Source organism: Parambassis ranga, chromosome 2 (assembly GCF_900634625.1).
Source record: "Parambassis ranga chromosome 2, fParRan2.1, whole genome shotgun sequence".
In the NCBI taxonomy this organism is placed as follows: Eukaryota; Metazoa; Chordata; class Actinopteri; family Ambassidae; genus Parambassis; species Parambassis ranga.
The window spans coordinates 27,966,846-27,983,978 of record NC_041023.1 but is presented as its reverse complement, the minus strand read 5'-3'; the positions used below and the strand labels follow the sequence as shown (position 1 = coordinate 27,983,978).

Sequence of the window (17,133 nt, the reverse complement as noted above, 5' to 3'; positions counted from 1 at the left end):
TAATGAAATCTCAGGGTTCTATTACTAGAAATTGGCTCCAGAGACCCTAACCAAAAATCACTGTGGTGTGTTGTAGTGTTGTGTCCACTTTAATGAGACCACATGTTCAACGGCTTGTTAACCCCAAATCTATCAGCCAATCACAAGGCAACAGCTCAGTGCATATCTACATGTAGACATCAATGCTGAAGTTCAAAGTCAGCATCAGAACGGTTAGAAAAGATGATCTCAGTGACTCCATGGCATAGTTGTTGGAGTGTTTCAGGGATTTTCACAATGGTCACTAGTGTTTATAGAGAAAGGTCTGAAAAGGAGAACATATCCAGTGAGCAGCAGTTCTCTGTTGATGTCAGAGGTCAGAGGATAAGGGTCAGACTAGTTAGAGCTGACAGAGACTTCAAAGAGCACTGGTGCAAAAGAGCATCTCTGAATGCACAACAACCACGAAACAGATAGACTACAACAGCAGAAGAGCACAGAACAAAACAAATTCATATCCAAAAACTCACCCATCTGTTCTTTGTCCTTTTCCAGGCTTTTGGCCAGGCCTACTCCACCCAACGTAAAGTAGCAGAGGATGGGGAGACTAATGAGGAGACTTTGCTGCAAGAATCTGCTTCCAAGGAGGCCTACTACATGGCTCGCCTCCTGGAGCTGCAGTCTGAGCTGAAGCACAGCCGTGTCACCACCTCCAATGCCCAGGCCGACAACGAACACCTGAGCACCCTGCTGCAGGAGCTCAGGGAGGTACAGCATGGCTGTTGTATTACATAGTAAAAAATACAGTATTTTATTACTTTTTATCACAGTTATTAATTTTGTTCATCACTCGATATGATATATTGAATTATTTTATATTGTATCCAGCATTATGTCATATGCTATTGTACCATATTATATTATTATATATTATATATAATAATATATTATTATATTATATTACATATGATTACATTCTGTTCTATGATCATATCATATCGCATCACATCATACCTTATTGTATCTTATTGTATCGTATTGTATCATATTGTATCGTATCATAAGCTTATTGAAGACTGATAGCAATAGCTTTTTTGTATTAGCAGCCTTCTCTTGTCCCAGCAGAGTAATGAGATGTTGGAGCTGCAGCGTAGCCGGATGCGAGAGGAGATCAGGGAATACAAGTTCAGAGAGTCACGACTTCTCCAGGATTACACCGAGCTGGAAGAGGAGAACATCTCTCTGCAGAAACTAGTGTCAACCCTCAAGCAGAATCAGGTACAGATTATACATGCATATGTTACGTATATGAAAATGATAAGGTAAGGTAAAGGTGAAGTTTCCAATATGTTAGACAGACATTTGAATGGTGATCTCTGTATCTCTTGTTCCACCCTTGTTCAGGTGGAGTATGAGGGGTTGAAGCACGAGATCAAGGTCCTAGAAGAGGAGACAGAGGTCCTCAACACCCAGTTACAGGACGCACTGCGTTTAAAAGACATCTCAGACGCCCAACTGGAGGAGGCGCTAGAGTCCCTGAAGAGTGAGCGCGAGCAGAAGAACCACCTGCGCAGAGAGCTGGTGCATCACCTTAGCATGTGTGATGTTGCCTACACTGGTAGCGCTCACCTGATGTTCTCCTCAGCACCCCCCAGTGGCACCGCTACACCAACTACTCTGCTCTCTCCAAGCACAGAGGAGCCAACAAGGTGGACACACACAAACACGTAGTTTAAATGATTTTTTTACTCCAAATATATTTTGAATTAATGTATTTCCTGTGATGTGGGTAGGTGTAATGGGCATCTCCAGAGCGGAACAGGAGCAGGGACGGCTGCAGGGTTGGGGACCAGAGCCAATGGAGAATGCAGAGGGCCAGGTCGGAAAGCTGAGGGGGGGCCAACTTCAGACCTCCTAAATGAGATGAACCTGACAGAAATTCAGAAGCTGAAGCAGCAGCTACTGACGGTGAGTTTGCTCAGATCCATCTCGCCAAGCTCCAAACTATACTGGTCAGCCATGCATTGGCTTTGATATTTAGAAATGTGTCTTTTATTTTCATTGTCTGTGGGGTTCATAATCCAGCAGCAGAATCCTCTTGAAAGGCTTTTGAATATTTTACAGTGAAACCATGCTGACATACAGTATCCCCACTGCGCAGAGCTCTCAGCGTCTCACTTTCCTCCATTTGTCTCCTCCTCTCACGCACCTAGTCGACTTCATCTGACTCTGTGTTCCCCAAACTTTTAGCAAAACCATAAATCCAATTAACTTAGCGTTTGAAAGAGCCCACCAAAAGCTGCATGCGGTACGCATACACACATCATGTATCTGCTTCAGTTCCCATAGGCGTAGTCTAGGCTGCAGATGCTCTGACAGGCTGGTCGGCAGGAAGAGCTTATTTATATCTCAGCTGACACACTACACTATCGACCGCTCTCCCAACACGGTGGCTTTCATTGCTCCTTCTGTTGCTGTTCAAGTCGAATGTGCTACAATGTTTCTTTACTCCCAGCGAAGCTTGGAGGAGTAACTTTAAGGTTTTACAGTCCATGGTTAGATTCTTAGAAGTAGAAGGGGCGTGTGTGTTTTGGGTGTCTTCTAGAATGAATTTGCCACTTCATACTGGTGTAATGCAAAGACACCTGAAATAAATGTATGTGTAGTGACCTGCAATTCAGCTGTATGAACCATAACCATCTGCATAACAAGAAAATTGTGTTTTATGATGAATTTGTCTCGTCTTTGGTGTTCCAATGGTTTACCAAACACTAGCACTAGACAAATTGTGCTTCCACAAACATGTGTCCACTGTGTAATAGCATATTTTTCTCTAATCTTACTGCTGCCCCCTTCAGGTTGAACGTGAGAAAATAGCACTGATGACCAGTCTGCAGGAGTCCCAGACTCAGCTCCAGCACACTCAGGGGGCCCTCACCGAGCAGCATGAGAAGACCCTCCATCTTAGCCAGAAAGTTACTGCCCTGCGCCGCCTGCATCGACGGGTAAGCAAGGAAGCCCATGGTAATTCTGAAACCCTGATGGAGCAGGACAAAGATGAGGAGGAGCCTGGAGACGAAGGAGATACTGAAGAGGATCTGAATAAAAGCCAGGTGTTTTCATACCAAACTCCGGGTCTGGAGATCCTGCAGTACAAGTACCGTGGTGCTGTGACAGAAGTGGTGGAGCTCAAAGCTGAGGTGAAAGTTCTACGGGAGAAGCTGGCTCAGTGTGGGGAAGGGGCAGCACAGGAGAGGCCAAGGAGAAACAGTCAGTTCAAAAAGCTGGAGCAATTGGTCGCTTCCTTGGAGAGGAGCTGCCGTGAGGGACAAGAAAAGGTAACCCTGTCACACTGACTGTGTCTCTTTGAATAGAATGAGATATGCGCTGATTCCTCTCCTCTACCCTCAGATCTCTGCCCTTGAGGTAGACTTGCAGGCAGCTCAGTCAGGAGCCAGTGAGAGTCAGGGGGCACTGAATGCAGCTCAGGATGAGCTGGTGACCCTGAGTGAAGAGCTCGCCCAGCTCTACCACCACGTCTGCCTGTGCAACAATGAGACGCCCAACCGTGTCATGCTGGACTACTACAGGTACAAGGAGGACACGGGGAGTGTCAGGAAGAAACTGATTGTAAACTAGAAGAATCTTCTAGCAAACCAAGACACAGTTATAGTAAAAGAATTGCTCAAACTTCAGAGCAGATACCAACCAACACCCTGAAGGTTCTACAGACTTAAAAAAAATCCTTCTGTTTTTCTTCCAGACAAGGCAGGGGGCTCAGGGGCCTCAGTGCCAGTCTCAAAGCCATGTCTTTGGACAACAGCAAAGTTCTCCTAACACCACGCCTAGCCAGGCGGCTGGCCGCTGTTGCTTCTTCAACCTCCTCAACTCCAGCGGAGTCACGGAGCCCCTCGGAGTCTCCATCCAAAGAGCCTCTGTCTGGAGAGGGGAGGAAAGAGGAGAAGGAGGTGGACAGGGAAGGCCTTCAGGTGCCATCTGAGCAGAGCCCGACGCCCTGCACGCCTTCTACTCGCTCACCCAGCATCAGTGCCTCTTCATCGTCATCATCTTCATCTTCACCTGCCTTGGAGCCACCTGGCGAGCTGCGCAGGGAGCCCATGAACATCTACAATCTCAATGCTATCATCAGAGACCAGGTAGAACTCCCTCTGTGTCTTTCCTGTCGCTCGTCTTTTCCTCACCTGCAGATGATTCTTATCATCTCTTTCGTTTCTTACTCTCACCTCCTCTCCTCTCCACCTTCTCCTGTCCCAGGTGAAGCACCTTCAGCGGGCGGTGGACAGGTCTCTGCAGCTGTCCAGACAGAGAGCTGCAGCCAGGGAACTGGCACCTATGCTGGACAAGGACAAGGAGAGCTGCATGGAGGAGATCCTGAAGCTCAAGTCTTTACTCAGCACCAAGAGAGAGCAGATCGCCACCCTCAGACTGGTGCTCAAGGCTAACAAACAGGTGACTGAGTACTTAGAAATCACCACTATTATACAACTGCAAACGCAAGTGTTACCTAGCTTTAAATGCTAGGTAACACTTGTGTTTGCAGTTGCACTTTGCAGTTGCACTTAAATCTGTCTCTGCCACGAGAGTCTTATCTAATTTTAACTCCACCACTGAAAGAAATGTGATGTGGGTAAGCACATAATAAAGCTCCTCTCCTACGTGCTGCAATGGATCACTTCACACAGGCTCTGGCCAACCTGAAAAGTAAGTACGAGGTGGAGAAATCCAGGCTGACTGACACTATTATGAAGTGGAAGGATTAGCTGAAGGGAGGATCTTAGATTAGTGATTTTCTGTCTGCCCCTTGTTTAAAAGTGAGACCAAAATACCTTGCTTCCAATGTTGCTTATACTACACTCAGCCACCAGGGGGCAATTCAAATGTTTTGGCCAAACTTGTTTCATTATCTATCTTTATACACATTATGATTTATGTACCTGCACCAGCTAACAGGAGACAAATACTGGCAGCAGCCTGTAAGCCAACAAAGGCAATCCGAAACATATACATCACATTTTTCCTTGGAATTTCTAATCTAGTCCAGTTGGTGTACTTTGTGTATCTGTATGCCATTGATAGTTAAAAACAAACAAACATGAGCCGTTTTGTGGCTTGGTGGGAGGCTCCAGGACGCTCCAACCGCTGCCATGTTGGCAGCGTCACAGTCCATCAAAACTGCAAATATGGACAAAGAGGGGACAGCAAGAGTGGAGCTGAGGTAGGCGGGCGATCGTAGAAGCAGAACAGTCATGCTGTGATTCAGAAACGGCATGTCACTGAAATTTGACATGTTAACATGTGGGAGTCTATGGGGATTGACTCGCTTTTGGGGCCCTTGGTTGTGACGTCAACAACAAGTTTTAACACTTACTCATTGGCTTTAAGTCTAAGCCCCGAAGGTTGCAGCTTGGTGTACGCTTGTCTGACTTCACCCTGATGGCATCCTGGTGGCTCTAGCCGACCTGAATTGAGGTGAAGACTCTGCAAAACTCCGCAACAAAGGACAACCATAACAGAAATCCCACAATTTCTCCAGAAATTGCACAATCATCTAGTTTATAAGTGCTGTATGTGTGTCTTCATATATTTAATTACCCAGACAGCAGAGGTGGCTCTGGCCAACCTGAAGAGTAAGTACGAGGCGGAGAAATCCATGGTGACTGACACAATGACTAAGCTGAGGAACGAGCTGAAGGCCCTGAAGGAAGACGCTGCCACTTTCTCATCGCTGCGAGCCATGTTTGCCACCAGGTCAGCAACCACACTGAAGAACACACTAGTAACACCATTAACTAGTATTGGGGTCATTTCTCTGTGTGTATCAGCCATTGTCATTAGTTCTCTTGCATTCAATTCAAATGTCTGCCCCCTACAGGTGTGATGAGTATGTAACCCAGCTGGATGAGATGCAGAGGCAGCTGGCTGCAGCCGAGGATGAGAAGAAAACTTTGAACTCCCTCCTGCGAATGGCCATACAGCAGAAACTGGCCCTCACCCAGCGCCTGGAGGATTTGGCGTTTGATCAAGAGCAAACCCATCGCACCAGGGGGGGCAGGCTGACCCGCCTGAAGACCAGCACCCCTAAAGTAAGTTCCTCTGCCTCCGCTTCAACCCAAAACCAAGCCCAAGGCTCTTCTTCAGCTTTGGCCCCCAGCAGCCTCTCCCCATCCAACCTCACTAGTCCTACGTCACTTCTTCTTGACAATCCCTCTGCCCCTCTTAGCCCATCATTGGTCAGTGCAGCTGCTGCAGCTCTGGCCTCAGCTCTTACCTCCCCTGCATCACAAATACCCCCTCGTAGCCCATCATCCCCATCGGTCACCTCACTGGCTGGCCTTACAGTGTCAGAGAGTCCCCCTTCTCTGGAGCCCCCTTCCTCACCCTCCAGGCAAACTCCACCCTCAACCCCTCTGAGGTTGGCTCACTCGCAGTGGTCCTTAGGGGTGCGGACGTTTGTGGTCGACTCCCACAGTGTCAGCGTCAACATCTCACCCGCTCCGCCCCGTAGCTCAGGCCTCACCAGGCACTACACCACAGAAAGTCACACCCCTACCACCTCCCCCTCCACCATCAGGCCCACCCTGCCCGGATCTGCCCCCTCCTCACCCTATCGGTCCCCTATTCTAGGGCTCCGGCGCTCCACCTGGAGCTCATCATCCCGAACTCGGCCCCTGTCAAGCATGACGCGCTCCTCTGTCCTTTACACTCCGCCCTCATCATCACCTTACTCCTCCCCTTACTCCCCTTCTTCCCCCCACAGCTACTACAGTTCTTCTGCTGCTTTTAACCCGTCTAGCTCCTACCTCACCTCTAGCACCTCCACCTCCCACAGCCACTCCTCCCACTACACACCCCTTTACCCTAGACACTACAGCTATTACCGGCCCCGGGAATGACCCGCTTCTGTAAACCCTTTACCGTAAGCTTTTTCCACCTGGCGTCTTACTGACACAAAAACTGCAACTCCCATCATCCCTTCTGTTTTGTCACCTGAGAGAGTGGGGGTTAACAGAGAGGACAAAGTGGTTTCCTGTCTCCCAGTTCCATTTTTTTTCCGGTGCCTAAGCCTTGGCCAGCGGGTTCTGAATGTTCAGTGACTTTGCTCAGGGATTCGACAATAAGGAGCACAAGAGGTCCCGCCTTCCTTTTATTCTAAGACTGCTGATTGGTCCACACAGGAGGACGTTAATAGAGACTTTTTAAACGAGCGGTTTTTAGCATTTTGGTTTTTCAGGTCGAGACCACACATGCATGAAGTGATTAAAAAGACACTGACTGGACACTTGGTGGATGCTCATATGTTGACACATTAAATATCATCTATATTCAATGTAATATCCACACTCTTCTCATATAATGTATACACAAACACTGTAAACCACACACCTTTCAACGTAAGCATACTTTTTTGTTCTTGTTGTTGTTAAGGTTTCAATATGATTCCAACAATGCTGTCTTCAGAGGTTGTTTTGATTGTTACACACAAAGGTAGGGTTACGAGTGTTTTGCCCTCGGAGATGCAAGCAAACAGTAAAACATGTAGGTTAAATTATCCTCAAACAAACTGATGCACTGACGTGTGTATCAGGTTTGTGCAGAATTTAACACACAAGCCTTAGAATCCCAAGACCTGCTGGCAGGTTTGAATTTAAATACAGTATATGTAGAAAAGTCAGACGTTCAAACTTTCTTGTGGTCCTTAAACGCATCTTGTGTGACCTATAGTTCATTCGGAAAGTATAATCCATCACTACAATCGCTGTATTTTATGTTTTAACTGAAAAATCAACAAGCAACATGAGTCTTGTTTATTTGTTTGTTTGAAAAGCGCAACTAGAAAGCCATAATTGACAAAAATCACATGACATACATTCAGTGAGTGTGGCTGATCTGCAAAGAATGAGGAGTTCAGAGGTTGATTGTGTGTGACAGTCTCTCCTTTGTGTTTGATTAAGTGTAGTTTGAAGCATACTGACACATTGCACACAGCTGTGCATATTTTTCTGTTACAGAAGGGTGCCACTGTAGCGTATTCATCCAATGTTGGAAGAAGATTTAGCAAGATTTGCCACTATCTAGCACCACCCAGTGGTTTGTTCTTATAAAGCCTCAGCTATGCATGTTCATGTTAGGATGCTCTTATGCTGCGGATTTACTTCTCCTGCTGTGTGAAAGCGGATCTGATAGCAGTGTATGGAGTACATGAGAAGGAGGAAGGGGTGAAGGGAGGTGAGAGCGCACAAACATGTATGTCTGTCATGAGACAAGCTGAGCACAAAGAAGCAATATGATGACGTCAGTCGTGGGGTGTGTCTCAATAGTCTATATCACTTTCTCCTTATACAATAAACAAAATAAAAATTCAACATACATAGTGACATAGTAATTTATAGTATTATTTATAGTATTATTATTTTGTGGAAATTGAAGTATGTCATAAAGAGACTCACACTGTACAAACGTCCAAGAAAAATGCTACACATATACTAAATATACTAAATACAAAACACAAGACAACTCTGTATACAGAGAGAGGCGTAATTGGGAGCAGGTGAAAATAAGCAGGAAATCACACAGACAGGAAACCAGACCAAGACAGAAAGTGACACACAAGGAAGTATAAGGAAGTACTCTATACATCTGTTTAGCTCACCTGATAAATAATTGGTACGTCCCAATGCATACTATGCAACGTATCAGGATGAAAAGTAAAAGAAAAAGTACATTGAAATTGTCACATTTCAGAATGTCATAGTTTTTTCCCCTTACCCACAATCCTCTGCACAAGAAAGTTACACCACATGAAAAAAGCAGAATATTATTTGGGTGTATCTGAGGTCAAATAAATAAAATTCATTGATAATTGCAATTATGTGACCAAGACAGTCAGACAACTTAAAGTTGCCATGCTGATAACAACGATTTTTTTTTACCAGGGGTATATAAACTTGCATGCATCCACCACTCCCAGTATGTATTTACAGTATGCATTTCTGGTTTCCAATTTTGGAAATCCAAAGTAAACAAAAAAACATGATGCTACTCATGTAGCCTCAGCTAACACCGACCTGAAGAGAGTTGCACTTGCAGCATTTGCTAACATACTTTCTGTACATACTGCTAGTGTAGTAAGTTTGAATACAGCCAGAATATGCAAGTCTGGATATTTTTTACCCACAATCCTTCATGTAGATGGTGATCATCAGAGAGAGAGAGAGAGAGAGAGAGAGAGAGAGAGAGCTCAGCCCCAACAATTTATATGACCTTCATGCATACTCATGTACAGCAATAGTACGTATGTTGCTGTATGCACTAAAAGTAAAAAAGCATGGACCACAAGAAGAAAGAATTTTTAAAATAAAACAGGAAATAACAAACAAATGTTTAACCAGCCAATATATGATTTTTCCAAATGTCAAAAAAATACTAAATTAACTGACTTTATATCCTTATATTACTCACGGCGAGAGGGTGACAAAGTGATCAGACTGTTGTAACTCACCGCCATCATGGCCGTAGTATCTGTGATGCAGACTCCATGTTTTCAGTTTATGTAAAAGGCTCGTTCACGACGGCTGCAAGATACTCAGGGAACTGTGTGAGACGCCTCATCAAAAAGGAATGAGTCACCAACCATAACAAGAGTGACCATTAGCATCGTAGACTGAGTTTTGGCTTATCTTAGCCTAGCTCAGCATGGAAGGGAAACCGATAAGATTTGTGAGAGCAAGCTGTAGACACTTCCATTAACCATATATATCTGATATGCTACCACTTCAGCACACATGATACCGCATCTCCTGTGTCTGTGTGTGCCTTACAGTACCCACTATATTACAGCACCTAAAATGCACATTGTAGCCTAAAAAAACCTGCTCTGGCTGACTGATTCATTTCCACTCCTGTACCTCAGGCTACAAAGCTGTTTTTTTTGTTGTTTGTGTATTTGTCTTTGACTTGAATTTCATTCAGTGGGGTGGATATTGCTTTGTAAACGTCAGTATTTTTGTCTGGATGCTGTGCATAATACAGACTTACTTGAATGTCCCATTTAGCTTCTCTAATGTTCACTCTTTTCTTCACCTTTGGGAACTTTAATCATCACTTTTTCTTCTTTCAGACTGTCACTGTTTGTTGACTTGTCTAATACTGTAAATGCCTACAATACACATGTTTTATTTATTTAATTATTTATTATTATTTTATAATGAAGCATGGGGCAAAAGCTCATTTGACAGGCAGGGGTATTTACCAGATTTGTGATTGGCCCACTATTGGAGCCCCTCCCAGATTATGGCCCTCCTCCCACATGTAGTAATTCAAGCAACTGGTTTCCATTTATTTGGCACAGTGTAAAAAAAAACTAAAACTTGCCTACAGTCCTGAGTCCCAACTTTCAACCAATGAGCTGCTGATAGCATTTATTGTTGGCTAGCCTGGTCAGACGTACCAATTAACCTACTTAAAAATTCCTTCCTTTTCACAGCCCTCGGCGCGAGCGCTCATTCTTTGGTGTGCCTGCTCCACTGCACGCTATTTTAAATGTGGCATGTTGAGCTGGTTTGATAGTTAGCAGCAGGGAGGTCAGCAGGCCTGGTGACAACCTGGTATGCTATGGCTATGTTGATAAAAAAAATCAATTTTTATTATGTTTTCAATATAAAGGAAAAAGTACCAAGTAAATATAGTAATATAGTAAATATAGTTTTTTTTTAGAGTTTTCAAGGTTTTCCATTTGTAATAAAACACCTAACTACTGGTTGAATAACAAACTACAATTAAGAATTTTGATTGGGCACATCCAATGGACGGTTCCATTAGCAACCATTAGCAGAATGCTAGCCTAGTATGGGCAATACAACATTTATTCCACTGTAATATATATATATATATATATATATATATATATATATATATATATATATACATATATGCCAAAACTAAACTAATGCAGCAGATTGTCTCTAGGTAAATTGTAGCCAGTGGCATTTTGGACAGGCTCTGAGGCTCTTTTCCTACTTCTAAGGACACTATTAAGACCCACGTGGCAAACTATTTGGACATTGTTTTTCCTCGTGTTCATTTTGGCGAGCTGCTTGATTTAATGTTAATTAGTTTTATTATATTATATATATATTATATGTTTTATTGGCTTGTTATGTAATGTGAAAATTAAATGTTTTGGTTCTTTTTACTTTTCAAATTGACGTCCAACATTTGTGGACCTGAAACAGATAGAATATTAGGATCTGGCATGGGTGTGCCCTGTTTGTTGAAGAAGGAAACCAGTCTGATCTCCTCTCTGTGACCCCCCACCCCCCTCCACACACTCACCCTCACCCTCACCCTCACTCTGTCTGACACAAACAAACACCTCCCTGCTTTCTGTGAAATCAATTCAAAACAATTGGAGACAACCATCAAGTCTGTCAAATGTTGTTTTCTGCCCTATGGTACGCTGTCCATTTTTTATATTGTGTGCTGTATGAGAGTCATGTCTTAGGTGTGACCTCAAATGAAAATGCTGGTAATTAGCTTAGCCAGCCTAGCTTCAGTTTGATTGGTAAACTAATCCTCTTGATTGAATTTTTTCACCACAAGAACCGCAGGGAACAGGAACCTTTAGCTCAATTTCTCTCTATGACTTTAAAAGACTTTCGGCCATTACATCAACATGAAAGAGACCCCAGGTGAATGTTTCAACAACCATGCTAGTCAGTGATTGGTCTGCAACATAATTAGCATTCAATTGAAAACATATTTATTTATATAGTTTATTGCAGTGATCTGGTCTCTCTGTAATCTAAAGAAAGATTTAGACCTTTTATCACCTTTTAGCTTGGTAGTCATTGTCAAAGCTGTCACTGCTGGTTAGCTAATGCCAGCTACTGTCAGAGAGGTCAATAGGTTTTTTTGGGCCACAGCAACTCGGGGCTAGTCCAATCATTTTCAAAATTACACACTGCATTTTGTTTTTGTCCTTAGAAAATGATGCTGAAATAGCTTCACCAGGAAATGAAACACAGCGCTAACATCACCCAATCGCCCAAAACTTTACATATTTGTTCTTAGGAGATCCAAGTTCCTGATATAAACCATATGGTATGAGTTTTGCAGTTCATGACTGGTCAAATATCTCAGAAGAGCTAACTGGCAAGATAGATATTCTCAAGGCAGCTATAAAAAAACTTGAAAACCAAGAAACCTTTGTACTTGTGGCTGCTGTGCCTCTGGTCCTCTTCTAACTATTACTATACATACATCATGGAATGCTTCACAAAATCGACGGTTGGGTTCTGAGGTCACGGTTCTCGGTTTGGTTTACACTGTTGAGGTTTTTCTACTTTTTTTTAAAGGTAGGGTAGGAGATTTTGAAAACTCAGTGAGAGTCAGCTAGATTTCGCAAGTAAACACACGCCCCTTTCTCTCAGAGCTCACCCCCGAAGCTACGCCTCCAATCACATGGATGTGCATTACCTGAAGACAAGCTACGGTCTGTGACTTCGGCCATCAAGCGTGTACCTCTCTGGTGCGCGCAGAGCCGGAAGAGAGTGACAACCAGCCAATACTCCGCGCAGGGTCGTCTCGGAGGATTGGCTGATGTTTTTAGCGTTTTATAGCTTCCACAGATGATTCATATTCTTCGTTTTAATGCGAAACTGCCTAACTAATTGGTTGCTATCGGATTGAAAAGAGCAAGGGCGGAGTGGGTAATCGGGAGAGTCGGGAAGATTCCCGGTGGGCCGCTTCATTCATGGGCCGGTCGGCGATGAGGAATATTAGTAATCACGGTAGAATATGAATGAATCTTTGCAGTGCTGTTCATGCTGAATTGAACTGTCTCTGAGACAGAGGGGAGTTTGGGAGTTACCATTTCATACAAACACCCCTTTTCATAGCTCTCCGTTGGTTTATTCCACCATAGCGCGTCTCTACCAAAAGTCGAGACTAGGCAAAGAAGCGAAGCGGGCCAGGAGGCGGCTGGGAAGCAGGTAAAAATGGATAGGAAATAAAACACAGGTCCCGAACCGAGACACGTGTACCGTCCCATGCATAATCATTATCATTATTATCACCTATGAATCCTGCAAACCAACCACAAGTGAAAATATTAGCAAGTTCATACCATTTCATATCAGTTGTTGTCTTCTGAATCTTGAATTGACTGGAACAAGCTAGTTTCTTTACACAGCTGCAGAATTCTCACAACATTTGTGACATCACAGGCTCCGATCCAATCAGCATCACGTGAGGAAGCGTGTGACACAAATCATCTACCAACATGCTAACAAAGATGCTAACTGGTTGTGATCTTGTGATTGAAAGGGGATTCCAACAAGTTTCCTACTTTTCAGATGGTTGTATGGAACCAATTGTCTTGCTAGGCTAGCTAGCTCTGGAAGTGTCATCAGGTCTTAGCATTATGAAGATGATGCCCATACATAGCATTTTATTCTTAATCATGTTGGGAGTTGTGTGTTAGCAGCCTCGCTGCTCTGCAGACTGTTAAATGTCATACTATACTGAATGTGTCTGATGCTTCTTTGCTTTCTGATCACTTTATATGCACGTGTACATACCAAGTATTTTAGAGCTTTAACTGTACAGTGTTATGTAAATATTTATGAATCAATAATTTCTGTGTTGTATTTTGTTCACATTTACATTTTTTCCAATTTCTAGTATTAGTCAAAAGACTTTATGTCAATATAGGCTAGTAAATGCAATCCAGTCCTACTGACGTGTCGGTAAGTGTAATATCTTTGATTTTCCTTCTTGTTATTTTTTGTTGAATTGAGATCTTGTATCATATGCCGTGTGTCCATCTAACTGCCAGTCTTTTGCAGATCGTCAGTAGCCTTCTGCCACAGTGCCGTTCCTCGTACCCTCCCCACAGCTGAAGGGGTTTTGGAGCCTCCCTCAGCTCTGATCGCAGGTAATAGGCAACGCTGCAAAACCTTTTCCCTAAATTGTAATACTCTAATTATTAGTGGGCGGGACTTAATTCAGATTTCCTGGTGCACACACTTGCACGAGGCGTGGCTAAACTGACTAAAATGAAGGAATCAGACGCATTGCTAGGATTAATAGAAGACTAATTTAATTTTTTTCAAACCACCTCATAGAAGCCTTGTTAAGTGTGTTTTGATTCTGTGTTTTTATGATTTGTTTTCTGTTTGCTTTTTGGTTTGTGTGATGGTTTATGATTTAATTGTATTTATAGTTTGTTTTCACTTCTCTCCTTGCCTTCCTCTTGTGTTTGTAGAGGTGTCATGTGTTTCCTGTTTTATTTTGTAAGCCTGTGTTCCCTCTTGTGTGTCTTACTTCCTTGTGTTTCCCGCCTCTGGGATTGCCTGTCTTGTTTTCCTCTTATATTTAAGCCCTGTGTTTCCCCTCGTCTTTGTCAGTCTGTTACTCAAAGCGGCAACGCCCATAATTATGTGTAACTTTAAGTCTGAATATAATTAAAACAAGTGAGTTGTAACCTCCGTGTCAAAAGATTATCGCTGTACCGTTGTCTTAAAAAATGGAAATCATCAATAAGATCCATGAAAGTAAGAAGACTGGAAGCCAGCCTTAAGTGGCCATCGCCAGAGGTAGCACCTCTATTTACTGTTTCTATAACTTTCCCTGTTCATATGATCGGGTGTATGTACCGTCCGATCGATTAGCTGTTAGCATTTAGCAGCTGTGCACCACAAAGATCAATGGTGCACACTTCACTTAGTCAACCGTCTGGATAATCAAATTCCCTAATAAGATCTGCGATGTGTTGACCTGTTTCATTATTTAAAACAACTTTAAATAGATTAGACAACCTTAACTTCTTTTGCTGGCATTATTTCATGTGACCATGAGAGGGCGCAGTGTTGTGTTAACACTAGTAAGTGTCAATCATCTTAAAATTCTGACCGCTGATTCTGATGATTTCTGGATAAAGCTAGGCAGCACACAAACACTGTGTCGTAAGTATGAACCATCGATTTGCGACATCACTGTTCGTTTGGAGCAAATCCGGATCAATTGAACTGTAACAACTATAGGGATGTCCCGATCAGGTTTTTTTGCCCTCGAGTCCGAGTCATTTGATTTTTAGTATCTGCCGATACCAGTCCTGATCTGATACTTTTAGGGTTCTCTACAAAGGCGTCACTAATTGCGATCATTTGTGCTGTCGGGGCTGTGCTGTCCTGCGCCTTTGTGCTGTCACAGGACATTTTTTTCTCTCCTCTTCACACCTGTTACTGCTCGCGGTTATGTTTGAAACCACGTAATTTCCGATCACGTGATCAGATCTGGACATCACTATTAACAACTACCTAGCCCTTTCAGCTAACCTCCATCTTTTTGTTTGTTTTTTTTAGCAGCAGCAGCAGCAGCGTGCCGACCCTCACTAATGATCCTGACCTGTGACTCTTTTTTTTTCAAAGAGGATACCTGAGATGCCTCTACAAGGAGTGCCTGGCTCACATCAGAAATGATAGGCTACTTAGAAATATTGCTACTGCCAGCAGGGCCACGTGAACGTACAGCACTAACTCATCTGTGTATCATTGACCCATTCAGTTTTAAGTGTGTCTAAAGTCTAAACATGTATTTCTCCCTATCATGAACAGTATGTTAACCCTTGCGTGTACCCCAAAAAGCATGCCCATCCATTACATTACAAATATGTTGTACTTTCTCTACATCCAACCTGTAATATAAGCACAAAGTGAAGCGATGCATTCCAAACGTTTGTCTTGTGTGACTGTTCCTAGTATAAAATGCTGCACAAAGCCATGTTGACAGAGCTGGGGGGTTTGATAAGGCAGGAGGGTGACGATGATGACCATGTGACTGTTCAGTGTTTTTCTGAATCTGCATTAATAAGCAATACAGTTTATTTCAGCCATGTGTCCCCACAAATTTGTCTTTAAAATCCAAATAAACGACAAACATGCATTTGCTTCTTGTCTAAATGAACATGGATCAGCTTTGTGTGTGTGTTCTGTATCAGTATGATCAGTATGATCTCATTTTAGACCAAAGCATGGTCATATATCACAGTTCCTCCAAACAGGCTGCTCACTTCTTCTTGCATGGCTTTATGAAAGACTGAGTGACCCACTCCCACTGAGGGAAATTAAACAAAAGCTACCCGTGATTGGAAGTCTATCATGAAGTCAACCCACGTCCTCAACTAAGAAATCTATATATGGACCCATGTGTCATTAACAGAACTCTGGAATAGGGAGTTAACGGATTTTAAAAAAAAATCTGTATCTGTTTATGTTTTTTTCTCTCTCCAACATCGAAGTCATTCATCTGAGAAAAAACGTGCTGCTGATTCTCTCTCTCTCTCTCTCTCTCTCTCTCTGTGATCACTGTTCATGTGGTCACTGTCCAATAGGGTGCTACTGTGTAGTACTCGGGATAGGTGATGAGGTTAGTGCTGAGGTTGAGCCATGTGCGTAATTGCGCACACCTCTCACTCTCTCTCTCTCTCTCTCTCTCTCTCTCTCTGTGTTTACTGTCCATGGTTCTAAAGACCAATAGGGTCCTAGAAGTCGGGGGAACTGAAGAGGTTAGTGCCGTTGCGCCATGCGCACACATCTCTCTCTCTCTCCCTCTCGACATGCAATAAACATAATAAACTTACAATAAATGTACTAATATATAATTATCATGTCTAAACAGTATGAACTATGGTAACGTAACATTAAAACCGGCTGTGTGCCCATTTCACCAATGTGCTCTGGTAGAGGCTATTATAATCCACAGAAAAAAATAGAAAAATAAAATGTAATAAGTTCTCAAAATAGGTAAAAAAATCATTAGGTTGGCAGGGTGGATGGCACATGCATACACGCGGATTCAGAAGTATGTAGATGTATGTTTTTTTTTAACGTAGCCTGACAAGTGATACTGAGGTGGGGAGGGGCAGCAGAGGGCCAATCAGTCACAGTATGATATTTACAAGATAAATAAAGTAGCCCTGTGTCTGTTGAATTTTAGTTAAAAATAAAATAAAATAGGAGATAGAATAACATTCAGAACCCTGATATTCTATATGGGAAAGCATGTAAATATACCCGCACATAGGTACATGCTTTTCAGGAGCTGGGCTTGGCCCCCTTAGTTCCAGTGAAAGGA

At 43.1% G+C, this 17,133-nt stretch overlaps 1 protein-coding gene across 1 annotated transcript in view; it reads left to right on the top strand.

Moving 5' to 3' along the window:
* LOC114446823 (protein bicaudal D homolog 1-like) overlaps positions 1-15,925 on the top strand; it is a 28,889-nt gene extending 12,964 nt beyond the window's left edge. The window contains exons 2-13 of the mRNA XM_028422623.1: positions 535-747; positions 1,105-1,257; positions 1,384-1,633; positions 1,763-1,947; positions 2,838-3,317; positions 3,391-3,569; positions 3,743-4,136; positions 4,255-4,449; positions 5,597-5,748; positions 5,873-6,083; positions 13,845-13,933; positions 15,363-15,925. Coding sequence (XP_028278424.1) covers positions 535-747; positions 1,105-1,257; positions 1,384-1,633; positions 1,763-1,947; positions 2,838-3,317; positions 3,391-3,569; positions 3,743-4,136; positions 4,255-4,449; positions 5,597-5,748; positions 5,873-6,083; positions 13,845-13,898 — 2,466 coding nt within the window. The 3' untranslated portion in view covers positions 13,899-13,933; positions 15,363-15,925. The remainder of the gene's footprint in view (positions 1-534; positions 748-1,104; positions 1,258-1,383; positions 1,634-1,762; positions 1,948-2,837; positions 3,318-3,390; positions 3,570-3,742; positions 4,137-4,254; positions 4,450-5,596; positions 5,749-5,872; positions 6,084-13,844; positions 13,934-15,362) is intronic.
* The last annotated feature ends 1,208 nt before the right edge of the window (positions 15,926-17,133 follow it).